Source organism: Mus caroli, unplaced genomic scaffold, assembly GCF_978045245.1.
Source record: "Mus caroli unplaced genomic scaffold, Mus_caroli_1 scaffold_12, whole genome shotgun sequence".
Lineage (NCBI taxonomy): Eukaryota > Metazoa > Chordata > Mammalia > Rodentia > Muridae > Mus > Mus caroli.
The window spans coordinates 63,959,130-63,973,695 of record NW_028227267.1 but is presented as its reverse complement, the minus strand read 5'-3'; the positions used below and the strand labels follow the sequence as shown (position 1 = coordinate 63,973,695).

The following is a 14,566-nucleotide window of genomic DNA, read 5'->3' as shown; positions in this document are numbered from 1 at the left end:
AGAATGTGTGTTTCCCTGAAGGACTAACTTCAAAGCTTGCTGACTAGGAGGCTTGACTGGGACAGAGCAGTTCTTGGGGGCGTTATAGTTTGGACTGTGAGCAGTACTCACAACCATGGGCTGGGTAGGGTTCTGGGTGAGACTAAAGTGCAGGTGGTGATCCCCTGCAGGCCTGGCTCTCTTCTACCAGGCTTATAGCGTCTCTTCCTTTATACTGTGTACTCTCTAATCTTTTGGATAAACACAGACAGAGATTTCTTGCTCAAGAAGATGGTAATTGAGGCGGAAACTCCATGCTTGTTAAAAGTGCTGGTCTCAGGCTTCTGGCAAAGCTCCGTCTTGACATCAGTTACCTGCTGTGTCTTTTTATGTCAGCGCAGTTCTCGTGCTTGGACCCTGAAGCCTGCCTGATCTGACACCTAATAGAATACACCGTAATTTTAGCTACTCGCACATTGGTTAGCTTGCCAGATCAAAATGGGATGATTTTAACCCCTACTCAGTAATTTCTATTCTCAATGTTGGCTCACAATACTACTTATTAAAATATAGAAGCCAGGGGCTGGAAAGATGGCTCAACGGTTAACAGCACTTCCTACTCCTTTCATAGAAGATACAGGCCCAGTTCGTAGCACCCACATGGCAGCTCACAGCTGTCTGTGATGGCAGCTTCAGGGGATCCAGTGGCCTCCACAAAAGAGCTGACATACGTGTGGTACACATCTGTACATACAGGCAGAATATTCATACACTTAAGAATAAATATTAAAAAAGAAATGAAAGATGAGAGAGGCTTTTACTTGGTCCTTTTCAGCATGGTGTTTTAAGCTAAAATTAATAAAGATACTCTTAAAAAATGTTCAGCAATCCCATTCTTTTTAGTGACTTTTAATGTTATAAAAGGAGTAAAATCTTTGATTGGTCATTATTATGATTAGGAATTCAACCTCTGTGATGACGGGGCTCATCTGATCCCATGCCCTTCAAACTCTTGCAAAGAAGGAAGAGCAGGTATGTTACTCACAGTTATTTTTAAACTAAGGGTATTATTTTCTTTTCAGAACTTGCTATAATGCATCAGGTTTTTGACAATCTGCTCATGCTTCACTGTGTCTGAAATGACTTGGGAATGGAGAACAATGGGAAGGGAAAGGTGTCTTTCCAGAGCCTCAGTTGATCTTGGCTTGAGGGGTATGTTCAGTGGTAGATAGATGATCTGCCTGACATGGGTGAGGGATGGGGTTTTTAATCCCCAGCACCACATATACACACAAAGTTTTACTTAGTGGCAGAACTTGTAAAGAACTTCAGATGCTCTGATTTTATTAACACTTGAAATAATGACCTTGTTTTGACAATCAGTACTATTTTAGTTAAAAGTATGGTTTTCACCCATTTGAATTTTCTCTACAAATTGTGTTATTGTACAAATAGCTGAATGTACCACATTCAGACATTTTAGTATATGCCTTTTAGGTAAGAAAAACAGCTTAATTTTTCAACATAGTCTCATTTATTGTCTATAGGTAGAGAAAACTGTAAAACACCAGGCTGTCTGAATCCGAGGAAGAGGAAGAGAGTTACTTTTGGAGAGGACTTAAGCCCTGAAGTGTTTGATGAGTCTTTACCAGCCAATACTCCATTGTGCAAAGGAGGAACACCTGTTCGCCCAAGGACCGTAAAAACTACTAGTCCCCTGCAGTCCCCTGTTCATGAGCAGTTTCTTCAGCCAAACTTTGATGACAAGGAGGAGAACCTCGTAAGTGTGGAAAATCCCAGGAAAAAGCTTGTTCCTATTTTCATCAGGTTTCACTTTATTTTGCATGAAAATTATGATTTGAAATTACGAAGGTCAGATGACATGCCATATTTCAGTCTCTTATGTTCAGTACTTTCATGAAACCTAAGTGTTGTAGGTTATAAGATGTACCTGTTTTATATCACTAAGAAAAACCACAGATGTCTGAGACATTAAAATATGAAAAAAAAAATCCACCTTAGAACTGAAATAACTTATTTTGTAAGATGGAGAAAAAAACATGTAGTGGTAGAAACATTTTAGTAAATCTTCAATCAAATTCGGGGGCTTGGGAGAGGAAGAAAAATGACCAGTATCAGAAAGAAAAGGTGACAGTACTGTATCCTAACAAGATTCCAAGGACAGTAGAGGCTTATCAACAACTGAGTGCTGACAGTTTAGCAGCTTAGATAAACCGTGTCCAGTCTTGAAACACATAAAGCCTCAGCCTCCACTCAAGAGGGAACGAACACACTGTTTCAATAGCCCGACGTTAAAGAACTTTCAATTGTCACTAAAACTTTCCCATAAAGTAGTCATTTTGCAAAGGAATTCTGCCATATAATTAAGCAAACTATAATATTGATTTTTGTATGCAACTTTCCAAGTAAGACAGAAAGGCTGTGTAATCATCTCATTCCATGCAGCAAAGGTGCTTTGTGAAATTGAGCATTTCCAGTTAAATATCAGAAAGACATGTGAGCAAACTGGTATGAAAGGGGGGTTTTTTCAAATTGTCATATTTTTCTTTGAACAATAGTTACTTTCTTACAATTATGTGAGAAGGTTTTATTTTTTTTTTAATTTTTAATATTTTTTATTACATATTTTCCTCAATTACATTTCCAATGCTATCCCAAAAGTCCCCCATAGCGCCCCCCACTTCCCTACCCACCCATTCCCATTCTTTTGGCCCTGGCATTCCCCTATATTGGGGCATATAAAGTTTGCAAGTCCAATGGGCCTCTCTTTCCATTGATGGCCGACTAGGCCATCTTTCGATACATATGCAGCTAGAGACAAGAGCTCCGGGGTACTGGTTAGTTCATCATGTTGTTCCAACTATAGGGTTGCAGATCCCTTTAGCTCCTTGGGTACTTTCTCTAACTTCTCCATTGGGAGCCCTGTGATACATCCAATAGCTGATTGTGAGCATCCACTCCTGTGTTTGCTAGGCTCCTGCATAGTCTCACAAGAGACAGCTATATTTGGGTCCTTTCAGCAAAATCTTGCTAGTGTATGCAATGGTGTCCGCGTTTAGAAGCTGATTATGGGATGGATCCCTGGATACGGCAGTCTCTAGATGGTCCATCCTTTCATCACAGCTCCAAACTTTGTCTCTGTAACTCCTTCCATGGGTGTTTTGTTCCCAATTCTAAGAAGGGGCACAGTGTCCACACTTTGGTCTTCATTCTTCTTGAGTTTCATGCGTTTAGCAAATTGTATCTTATATCTTGGGTATCCTAAGTTTTGGGCTAATATCCACTTATCAGTGAATACATATTGTGTGAGTTCCTTTGTGATTGTGTTACCTCACTCAAGATGATGCCCTCCAGGTCCATCCATTTGGCTAGGAATTTCATAAATTCATTCTTTTTAATAGCTGAGTATACTCCATTGTGTAAATGTACCATAATTTCTGTATCCATTCCTCTGTTGAGGGACATCTGGGTTCTTTCCAGCTTCTGGCTATTATAAATAGGGCTGCTATGAACATAGTGGAGCATGTGTCCTTCTTACCGGTTGGGACATCTTCTGGATATATGCCCAGGAGAGGTATTGCTGGATCCTCCGGTAGTACTATGTCCAATTTTCTGAGGAACCGCCAGACTGATTTCCAGAGTGGTTGTACAAGCTTGCAATCCCACCAACAATGGAGGAGTGTTCCTCTTTCTCCACATCCTCGCCAGCATCTGCTGTCACCTGAATTTTTGATCTTAGCCATTCTGACTGGTGTGAGGTGGAATCTCAGGGTTGTTTTGAGTTGCATTTCCCTGATGATTAAGGATGTTGAACATGTTTTCAGGTGCTTCTCTGCCATTCGGTATTCCTCAGGTGAGAATTCTTTGTTCAGTTCTGAGCCCCATTTTTTAATGGGGTTATTTGACTTTCTGGAGTCCACCTTCTTGAGTTCTTTATATATATTGGATATTAGTCCCTTATCTGATTTAGGATAGGTAAAGATCCTTTCCCAATCTGTTGGTGGTTTTTTTGTCTTATTGATGGTGTCTTTTGCCTTGCAGAAGCTTTGCAGTTTCATGAGGTCCCACTTGTCAATTCTCAATCTTACAGCACAAGCCATTGTTGTTCTATTCAAGAATTTTTCCCCTGTGTCCATATCTTCAAGGCTTTTCCCCACTTTCTCCTCTATAAGTTTCAGTGTCTCTGGTTTTATGTGAAGTTCCTTGATCCACTTAGACTTGACCTTAGTACAAGGAGATAGGAATGGATCGATTCGCATTCTTCTACATGTTAACAACCAGTTGTGCCAGCACCATTTGTTGAAAATGCTGTCTTTCTTCCACTGGATGTTTTTAGCTCCCTTGTCGAAGATCAAGTGACCGTAGGTGTGTGGGTTCATTTCTGGGTCTTCAGTTCTATTCCATTGGTCTATTTGACTGTCACTATACCAGTACCACGCAGTTTTTATCACAATTGCTCTGTAGTAAAGCTTTAGGTCTGGCATGGTGATTCCACCAGAGGTTCTTTTATCCTTGAGAAGAGTTTTTGCTATCCTAGGTTTTTTGTTATTCCAGATGAATTTGCAGATTGCACTTTCTAATTCGTTGAAGAATTGAGTTGGAATTTTGATGGGGATTGCATTGAATCTGTAGATTGCTTTTGGCAAGATAGCCATTTTTACAATGTTGATCCTGCCAATCCATGAGCATGGGAGATCTTTCCATCTTCTGAGATCTTCTATAATTTCTTTCTTCAGAGACTTGAAGTTTTTATTATACAGATCTTTCACTTCCTTAGTTAGAGTCACGCCAAGATATTTTATATTATTTGTGACTATTGAGAAGGGTGTTGTTTCCCTAATTTCTTTCTCGGCCTGTTTATTCTTTGTGTAGAGAAAGGCCATTGATTTGTTTGAGTTAATTTTATATCCAGCTACTTCACCGAAGCTGTTTATCAGGTTTAGGAGTTCTCTGGTGGAATTTTTAGGGTCACTTATATATACTATCATATCATCTGCAAAAAGTGATATTTTGACTTCATCTTTTCCAATTTGTATCCCTTTGATCTCCTTTTGTCGAATTGCTCTGGCTAGGACTTCAAGTACAATGTTGAATAGGTATGGAGAAAGTGGACAGCCTTGTCTAGTCCCTGATTTTAGAGGGATTGCTTCAAGCTTCTCACCATTTACTTTGATGTTGGCTACTGGTTTGCTGTAGATTGCTTTTATCATGTTTAGGTATGGGCCTTGAATTCCTGATCTTTCCAAGACTTTTATCATGAATGGGTGTTGGATCTTGTCAAATGCTTTTTCCGCATCTAACGAGATGACCATGTGGTTTTTGTCTTTGAGTTTGTTTATATACTGGATTACGTTGATGGATTTCCGTATATTGAACCATCCCTGCATCCCTGGGATGAAACCTACTTGGTCAGGATGGATGATTGTTTTGATGTGTTCTTGGATTCGGTTTGCAAGAACTTTATTGAGGATTTTTGCATCAATATTCATAAGGGATATTGGTCTGAAGTTTTCTTTGTTGGGACTTTTTTGTGGTTTAGGTATCAGAGTAATTGTGGCTTCATAGAATGAGTTGGGTAGAGTACCTTCTGTTTCTATTTTGTGGAATAGTTTGTGAAGAACTGGGATTAGATCTTCTTTGAAGGTCTGATAGAACTCTGCACTAAACCCATCTGGTCCTGGGGTTTTTTTGGTTGGGAGACTATTAATGACTGCTTCTATTTCTTTGGGGGATATAGGGCTGTTTAGATCATTAACCTGATCTTGGTTCAACTTTGGTACCTGGTATCTGTCTAGGAACTTCTCCATTTCATCCAGGTTCTCCAGTTTTGTTGAGTATAGCCTTTGGTAGAAGGATCTGATGGTGTTTTGGATGTCTTCAGGATCTGTTGTTATGTCTCCTTTTCATTTCTGATTTTGTTAATTAGGATGCTTTCCCTGTGCCCTCTAGTGAGTCTGGCTAAGGGTTTATCTATCTTGTTGATTTTCTCAAAGAACCAGCTCCTTGATTGGTTGATTCTTTGAATAGTTCTTCTTGTTTCCACTTGGTTGATTTCGCCCCTGAGTTTGATTATTTCCTGCCGTCTACTCCTCTTGGGTGAGTTTGCTTCCTTTTGTTCTAGTGCTTTTAGGTGTGTTGTCAAGTTGCTAATGTGTGCGTGAGAAGGTTTTAAAATCTTGTTTATTTTGCCATCTTACCATGAATTTCATCGATAAATATTGTAATACTAGATGGTGTTTCTTAATTTGCTTAGTAGAAGTTTGACAGTGGAATTTTAAACAAACCAAAAAGTCAGTGATTAATACCCTTTGCTGGGGTGGTTGCAGTTAACAAATACATTGGCATTATGAGGGTGACCACTCAGAGTTATAAAGTTATCTTTAGTTAGCTTAGACCTTCTCGTTTTCTATTGTTTTTCTTTTCTTTTTTTTTTTTTAATTTCTATTCTGTGCTCATAATTCCTCCTACCAAAATAAGGCATTATTTTTCTTTGTGGCATGTCATTTACATATTCACTGAACTTAATGGGATCTAATTTGTACTTTTTTCCTTTCTTAGGAAAACATAGAGCCACCTCAGGGATCATTTGCAAATCTGAGTCTTAGTAAATCCTCACTCTCTGAGACTCCTCCAGGTATTATTTGTGTTTGTCTTCTGTGGGGTGTGGTGAGAGAGAGAGAAAGAGAGAGAGAGAGAGAGAGAGAGAGAGAGAGGAGAGAGAGTATATGTGTGTGTGTATGCGTGCGCGTGTGCGTGTGTGTGTGTGTGTGTGTGTGTGTGTGTTCCCATGTCCGAGAATGAAGGGAGGCATTATCTGTCCTGTGCTGCCCCTCACCCTCTGCTTTTACTCCTTTGAGATGGGCTCTCTTACCGAATCAATCCTGCTGTCTCCACTCTCCCGTGGCATTGAGATTAGAAATGTGCACGCAGCCTTGCCTAGCACCCACTTTGCTTTTTTGAGCCGGGCTTCATCATTAGTATAGAGCTTGGTCATTAGACTAGCTGGTTGTCCAGCAAACTACGAACCTACTGATCTGGAGTCTAGGAATCCTCCCAACCCTGGGATTGCATCTCATGCCATAGGCTGCTCTTCTTGTTTTTTTAACTTTGGACTTACTGATTTATATGTATTGCTACCCATGTTTATGTATGTATGCTGTACCTCCAGAGGTTACAAGAGGATGGAAGATCTCCCTGGGCAGGCAGTTGTGAGCCTTCCAGTGTGGGTGCTGGGTACTGAACTTAGATTCTCTGGAAGAGCAGCAAATACTCTTAATTGCTGAGCCATCTCCTCCACCCCCACCCCCTGTACCTGGCTTTTTTGTATGGGTCTGGGCATCACACACAGGTCCTCAAGGTCAAGGAGCACTTTGACAACCAAGCTGCCACCTTAGCCCCTTAACTCTTGTTTTTAGCACATAAAACTCAATCTCTTTATTTTTAAATTTCCATATGTGGTACAACAATATGTTCTTGATTTTAAGAAAACCAAATACTTTGTATGAAAAGTTACCCCTTCTTTTAATTGCAAGTGTTATACTTGATAGTCACCCACAGTTAACTTAAATGAGTTTTCACTGCTTCAAGTTGATAATGCACATTGCTGTTGATCTCTTAGCTTATTGAGGATCAATAATAGAGTTCTGTGTTTTCACAACTGACAAAGTGAAACGATTTGGACTGTAAAGACCATTTTTTTTTTTTTTTTTTTTTTTGGTAAGGACCATTCCTAAATGGCCACAAGTCTTACCCACCATTAGCATGGTATTCTCATTGCATATGCTTGCCAAGTATATGTCTTTTGTGATTCTAAGACAATTTTCCTGATTTTTCTGACATGCCTACCACACTTGGCTGACAAAGCCATCTTGTGAGTACTTGGATTGTGAACTGTGTATTCATGTATCTTCCCTTCTGAGAGCCTGGGTTTGTGAGCTTAGACTGTAACAAACTAAGTTACAGGTAAATTTTAGACTCTATGCCATGTTCTAAGTGCTGAACATATCCCACTGTCTTTTCTTTGTGCTGTTACAAGCATCAAGCATGTCTGAGGTGCAGGTGAGGGCTCTGCTTTGTGCTTCTATTGCACTCGGTCTGAATACTCAGCAACATGAACTCCTTTAAACACTGTCTGGATATCTCTTTTTGCTCTTCTGTATTGCCTGTGCCTAAATACGACATTTAAGAGCAACTGTGACTCAAAAACACTATGCTGTTCTTTAACCATGTCATTCGGGTTGGTTTTATGCTAAGAACCTAATTTTGCTTGTTTCCTGATATCAGGCACTAACACTTGCAGTTCTTTAAATAAAGATGAAGAAATAATCTGCAGTATTGTTAGACCTACACGGACCTCTCAAAGAAGAAAGGTAAATACTTATATTAAATCTTCATGGTCGCGGGGCATGGTGGCGCACACCTTTAATCCCAGCACTTGGAAGGCAGAGGCAGGTGGATTTCTGAGTTCGAGGCCAGCCTGGTCTACAGAGTGAGTTTCAGGATAGCCAGGGATACACAGAGAAACCCTATCTCGAAAAGCCAAAAAAAAAAACAACAAAAAACCAATCTTCGTGGTCATGGTGGTAGAGAAAATCCTGATTTTTGATGGGTCCTGTTAAGAATTAATACTTTGTCTTATTCATCTGTAACCTGCAGTCATGTCTTGCTGGTTTGATTTTAATTCTACTAGGAAAATCCACTAGAACGAGAGCTTCCCTTCAGAACTGTATTGCTATAAAAGGCAAGCTACTTGTTAATTTAGTTTTAGATCTGTATGATTATGAGTTTTATTATATGTGGAAAAGCTCCACATAAAATTAAGAGCCAAAAAGTAACTTTGTACAATACCTTTCTGGTTTTGGTTTTGGTTTTTCAAGACAGTGTTTCTCTGTCTAGCCCTGGTGTCTGGAACTCTGTAGACCAGGCTGACCTTGAATCCACAGATATCTGCCTGTCTGCCTCCCGAGTGCTAGGAGTAAAGGTGTGTACCACTACCACCTGGCTAGTACATGCCTTTTTAAACTGTTTAGTTTGTTTTCTATGGTGGCATTCAACTGACAGTATATAAGCATCACTTTCATTGGCTGCATGTCTTTTGTTTTGTTCATTAAGTTACATGTAATTGAATCTTTGTCTACATCTTTGTATATAAGCATACCTATACTATTATTGGATGTCTTGATGAAAATCGTATGTTCTAGCCTAACTTATAGTTCATGATTTATTATAAGATAATAACAGTAAGTTAATACCTGGTAAATTAATAAGCCACTAGTTTTTACTACTTTTTTCTTCCTAATACAATATCCTTCTCAATCTATGCTTGATAAGTTAGAGAATGTTAATTAATAATTCCCTCTTTTAATTTGGGTTTATGAACCTCTAATGAAATATATAAAAGTAGATAGGAGATTTGACTCAGGGACAGAGTGGGTACCCAGTCTTGGTTTTAGCACCGAGTACTGAAGGTGGGGGGCAAGCAGGACGGGCCTGTCATAGGAAGAAAGGTTAAAGTGAAACGTGGGCCATATCGTGAACGATGACTGTCAGTGTTCTTTGATTTCCTTTAAATAGCAGACGCTGAGTTCTACAGGTGTTTGCAACTCATATACTGCACAAGCTGAGCCCTGTAAAGAGAAGATGAGCAGGAAGAAATCTCAAGAAAAAAAGCACACAAGCACGGCACTTCCTAAAAAGAAACAGGCAAGAATGCTTTTCACATTTAATACATATGGTACAGCACCTTTCTTCACTGTATGATAAGGGAAACAGGGATTTATGTCCATCTTTTCTAATGACCTGGGACTAGTTCTGCATCAGTGTCTGCTTAATCTTTATGTCTTCCAGCACAGTAGCAGTAGGCATGTGGAACTGCTCTCATCTTAAGTAGTCGACTTTTTTTTTTTTTTTTTTTGCCACGTATCCCTGTGTAGCCCAGGTTGGCCTTGCACTCACCATTTTCCTTCCTCCCTCAACGCCCGGTGCTGGGAACTTAAGTGTCATACCAAGCTCTTAAGATTCTTCGTGGATGTGCATATCTTATCTTTAATGCTTTTGATCCTGAGGGAAAGGTTTCGTGGGCACCTGCATCAGTTGCTGTCTTGTTCTCCTAGGTGCAGTAAGTCAGGCCACACTCAAACTGGGTTGTTAAGCACTCACTCATTGAACTTTGCCTGTTATTTGTGACAGTAACAGAATGATTGTCACAAAAGAGTGTCTGTAGGACGGACCAATCCTCTGTGAAGGGGGCCACATACCTCCTGTACTGTGAGCTACTTCAGGATATGAAGCTGTACCGTGCCAGCATGATGATAGCAACCCTGACAGTCAAGGCGCCCTCAAGCCCTACATCTTTTTTTTTTTGATTCATTTATTTATTATATGTAAGTACACTGTAGCTGTCTTCAGACACACCAGAAGAGGGCATCAGATCTCATTATGGGTGGTTGCTGGGATTTGAACTTCGGACCTTCAGAAGAGCAGTCGGGTGCTCTTACCCACTGAGCCATCTCACCAGCCCAAGCCCTGCATCTTTAAGCAATCCTTGTAACTGGCCATGGGGGCTACATGTGGCCGGTACCTGCCTGGTGTCTGGCAGGGGGATAATGAATCAGTCACCCTGGGGTCACAGTTGCCTCTGTCTAAAGAAAGATTGGAAGCCAACTTTACAGGTGCTGGCTGGCATTGTTGTGTGCTTAGCTGATTACACATCGTTAATAGCATTCCTTTCCCTTGGCCCTCTGGTGATGCTTGCTTAGAAACGCCAACTTAGCCTCCTCTCTGACCTGAGCCTGTGTCTATCCATTATCCACTTAACGCCATCCCTTACTTACACATAGTCATTCTACCAATAATGATAACCGGATTCTCTGACTACTCAGATAGCCACAATTTTGTTTCCTAAGTTTCCTGAATTTCTTGAGCTATTTCATCCATTCTTGTAGTAATTGCATTTCTGAGTCCTTTTCAATCAGCTTGTCTACCTGGCAATGGTTCAGCTCCAAATTAGTTATTCCTTCTGCCATCTAATACCACTGCCGAGACAGATGTGGGAGTGCTTTCATCTAAAGCCATGGCTTCGGATGGTACCTAAAACTGAATCTCATCTTGCATTTTACCTGAATTACTTTTCCAATAAATACGGTCATTTCGTCACTAAGATCAGTGCAAACTTTATAGTGTTTTTCACAGTGGATATTTCAAACGCATTTAACATAATAAACCACTCACTTGCAATGGTTATTAAAAGTTGATTTTCCCTCCACACATTCTTAGCATACGAATTCCTTAGAATTCTACTCTCTGCCCTTGTAAATCCTTTGCTTTCTGTGACTTCATATGCAGCATGGTTATTAATGCTCAAGTTTTAAAATCATGTCTCCTTGACTTGTAAATTTATGTCCAACTGCCTGTTTTACACACCCTCTAAAATCATCATTTCTAAAATTAGTCCAGCTCCTCAGGAAGCCCACAGAAAAACTCCATGATCTTCTCTCTTGTTCCATGACACAGAAAGGATTACCTTTTCCTTATTGATTAGCACAAATAACCCATAGTCATCAAAATCAGACGAAACTGCATTTTTTTCTACTTTCTTTTCCTTTTTAGGCTGAGGGAAATGATAAAAGATTATCTTGCTTTAAAAGTCTGTTTGTGTTCATTCAGTGGTATGCATGACACCTGTTGCAAAAGAAATTGATTTTTTTTAATCTATAGCTTCAAAAAACACAGTTACGAAAAGTGCATATATATTTCTTCCTGCAAATCAGTGGCCAGAAAATTCAGGAAGGGATCAACATTCGATTGCCCTAATCCCTCCCAAGACCCTGCTGGATTACTGTAATTGATGTAGTGTAAGCAGTAGAGGTGGAATAGCAATGAGAAGGGTGTTAGGCAACAGATGACAGCCTTCAATGAATTTCTAGAAGACAAGGCAGATGGGAACATGTTGACGGATAGAAGAGGTGGAAAGATTTACAGTTCAGAATGTGCTAGGAAAGGAACTAGAAGGATCTGGGAACCAGCCTGCTTGTGGGAATCCCAAGAGACTCTGGCCCAGAATTGGCAGGTACGATGGATGAGAAGCGTGAGAAGTAGTACTGAAAAAAAGATTAATTGAAGTCTTCTATATGGAATAGTCTGCACCAGTTTGGCATGCTGTCCCCCTTTCCCACCCTGATGTTCAGAACAGATGTTGCCATCTAGGTTAAAGCCCCATTCTGGCATTTGTAAATTCCCACAATCTTGACAGCCAACTCTTACCCTTACACAAAGCCTAACAATTGAGATTTAGCTTAAACTGCACTACCTTGCCCTGCCGCACCCCACCTGACCACACCTGAAGTCCCTAAGAAAAATTTCCATACGGTAAGGAGACTGAGCTGGAGCACACAGAGAATGCTTATCAGCAGTGTAGTCTGTGATGAATCAGATCATTGACTGGAACCAGTGTTGTTTTAAGAGAAGAGAATAATACTAATAAGTTACAAACAAAACAAAAGCCTGACCTCAGAGAATAGAAGAAACACACACGCATATCTTGTTAGGTTAAAGAAATTAAAGGGATTTTATAAAAAGGGGACAGAAAAATAATTATAAAAATGGAAATTTAGGAGGTTGCAGGTGGTTGTGTGCCTCCATCTGACTTCTCAAAGCTGCTGAGCCACTGATCTTCATAAGTGGTCCATGCCCTTGACCTGTAAGAAGTAGACAGATGGCCACAGTGCTCACTGCATGTCACCAATCCCAGGGCAGAGATGCATCATCAGCTGCCTAAGAGCTGAGATTCCCCTCCAGTGTTGCATGGATGATTTCAACTGGGGGCAGTGCTGCATCTTGATCCTGATGCACCTGGATGGTTCCCAAATACAGAAAAATTCACTATTTCCTCACGGTCAGGAAGGTCAGTGTCTTAGCTCTGTTGCTGTGAAGAGATGCGCTGACTAAGGCAAGTCTTATAAAAGAAAGTATTTCACTGGAGAGCTGCCTTACAGTTTCAGAGGGTTAGTGCGTTATCATGGCAGGAAGCATGGGAGAGTACAGGCAGACACGGTGCTGGAGAAGAAGCAGAGCATTCTACATCCAGATCAGCTGGCAGCAGGAAGAGCTAGACACTGGGTCTGGTAAACTTAACTGTCCACAAAAGTTAACTGTCTTGCTGGGGTTCCAGTAAGGAAGCTGTGTAGAGTAAAAATGTGCATCATTGAAAGCAGTTGTCCAGGAAGTATCAGACCTAGAGTTAAAAGTTGACCTTGAATCCCTGACCTTTTCTCAGTCAGTGAAGCCTGTAGAGTTGCAGACGTCCCCCCCACCCCCCACCCCCTAGGACCTGCGTACAGTGGGTCACTAGGACTGCTTGAGGCCTTTGCTCACTCAAGTCATGTTCCCTTTTCATTTTGTTCACATTCGAGCCTTATTTGTGGGATATTGTAGTACAATGACTGTGCCATCAGATAGGGTTTTTTTTTTTGTTGTTTTTTTTTTTTTTGGTTTTTTTTTTTTTTGGTTTTTGGTTTTTCAAGACAGGGTTTTCCTATGTAGCCCTGGCTGTCCTGGAACTCACTCTGTAGACCAGGCTGGCCTCGAACTCAAGAAATCTGCCTGCCTCTGCCTCCCGAGTGCTGGGATTAAAGGTGTGTGCCACCATACCTGGCTCAGATAGGTAATTTTAAAAATGGCAATAAAAAGCTAATCTTAAGTAAAAAACCAGATCGGAAGTAAAACAGGACATAGTCCAGTAAAGGAGGCATTAAAGAGAGATCATGGCTTCTCTTATTAATCCTGAGACCAGGGCTGACAATGGGGGCATCTTCTCATACAGGTATTCATGGTGCTGTCTCTCATCAACACATGCTCACATCTCAAACCCATCATGGCACATCTCAGATGGTTTAATGGGTGTCTGTGCTCTGATAGGGATCTTTAAAAGAGCAACAGCAGGAATATAATAGAGAGAACGGCTTTGTAGTTGTTGAGGCCTGGCCATTTGTATATACATGTACAGTGCTAGGTGGCAGGTTGTGGGAAATACTGAAATATGCTTTTGTGCTTGTTTAATTGTGCATGCACTGTTATTGGTTGAAGAAAAGCTAATCTGGAGCTGTTCAATATTGTATTAATTTCCTGCTTGCTTGTATTTAAAGAAAGATCAAATCTATTTTCACCACAGCCCTTCTCCACATAAACATGTATATGTGCACATATGAATATATAATAGTAGTCAACCTGGAGAATAAAGGAACTTCCAAAAAAGTAGAGTACAAGAAAGGCTATCATAGGAGAGGTGGATAACCCATCCAAGGGACTTCACTAGAGTTCAGAAAGGAAGAAGGAAATTTTAATAGAATAAATAAAAATGCAACATTTCTCAAAATTAAAGAGAGGGCTTTTCAAGCTATAGGAGACTAAGAATGCCTGTTCTCTTAGTTAACTTTTCAGTTGCTATGGTAAAACACCATGACCAGGGTAACTTATGAAAGCATTTAATTGGTTTTAGGTTCTGTAGGGAGAGAGTTTAAGATAGACGGTGGAGTAAAGGCATGGTGGCAGGCGGTTGGAGCAGAGGCCA

At 40.5% G+C, this 14,566-nt stretch overlaps 1 protein-coding gene across 6 annotated transcripts in view; it reads left to right on the top strand.

Moving 5' to 3' along the window:
- Positions 1-14,566, top strand: part of Cdca2 (cell division cycle associated 2) — a 45,887-nt gene that overhangs the window by 17,332 nt on the left and 13,989 nt on the right. For 4 of the 6 annotated variants that reach the window (XM_029469019.2, XM_021181537.3, XM_021181541.3 and 1 more), the window contains 5 exons: positions 939-1,011; positions 1,527-1,759; positions 6,559-6,634; positions 8,284-8,369; positions 9,574-9,702. In XM_029469019.2, coding sequence (XP_029324879.1) covers positions 939-1,011; positions 1,527-1,759; positions 6,559-6,634; positions 8,284-8,369; positions 9,574-9,702 — 597 coding nt within the window. The remainder of the gene's footprint in view (positions 1-938; positions 1,012-1,526; positions 1,760-6,558; positions 6,635-8,283; positions 8,370-9,573; positions 9,703-14,566) is intronic. The other 2 variants (XM_085828731.1, XM_021181539.3) reach the window with 1 other exon arrangement.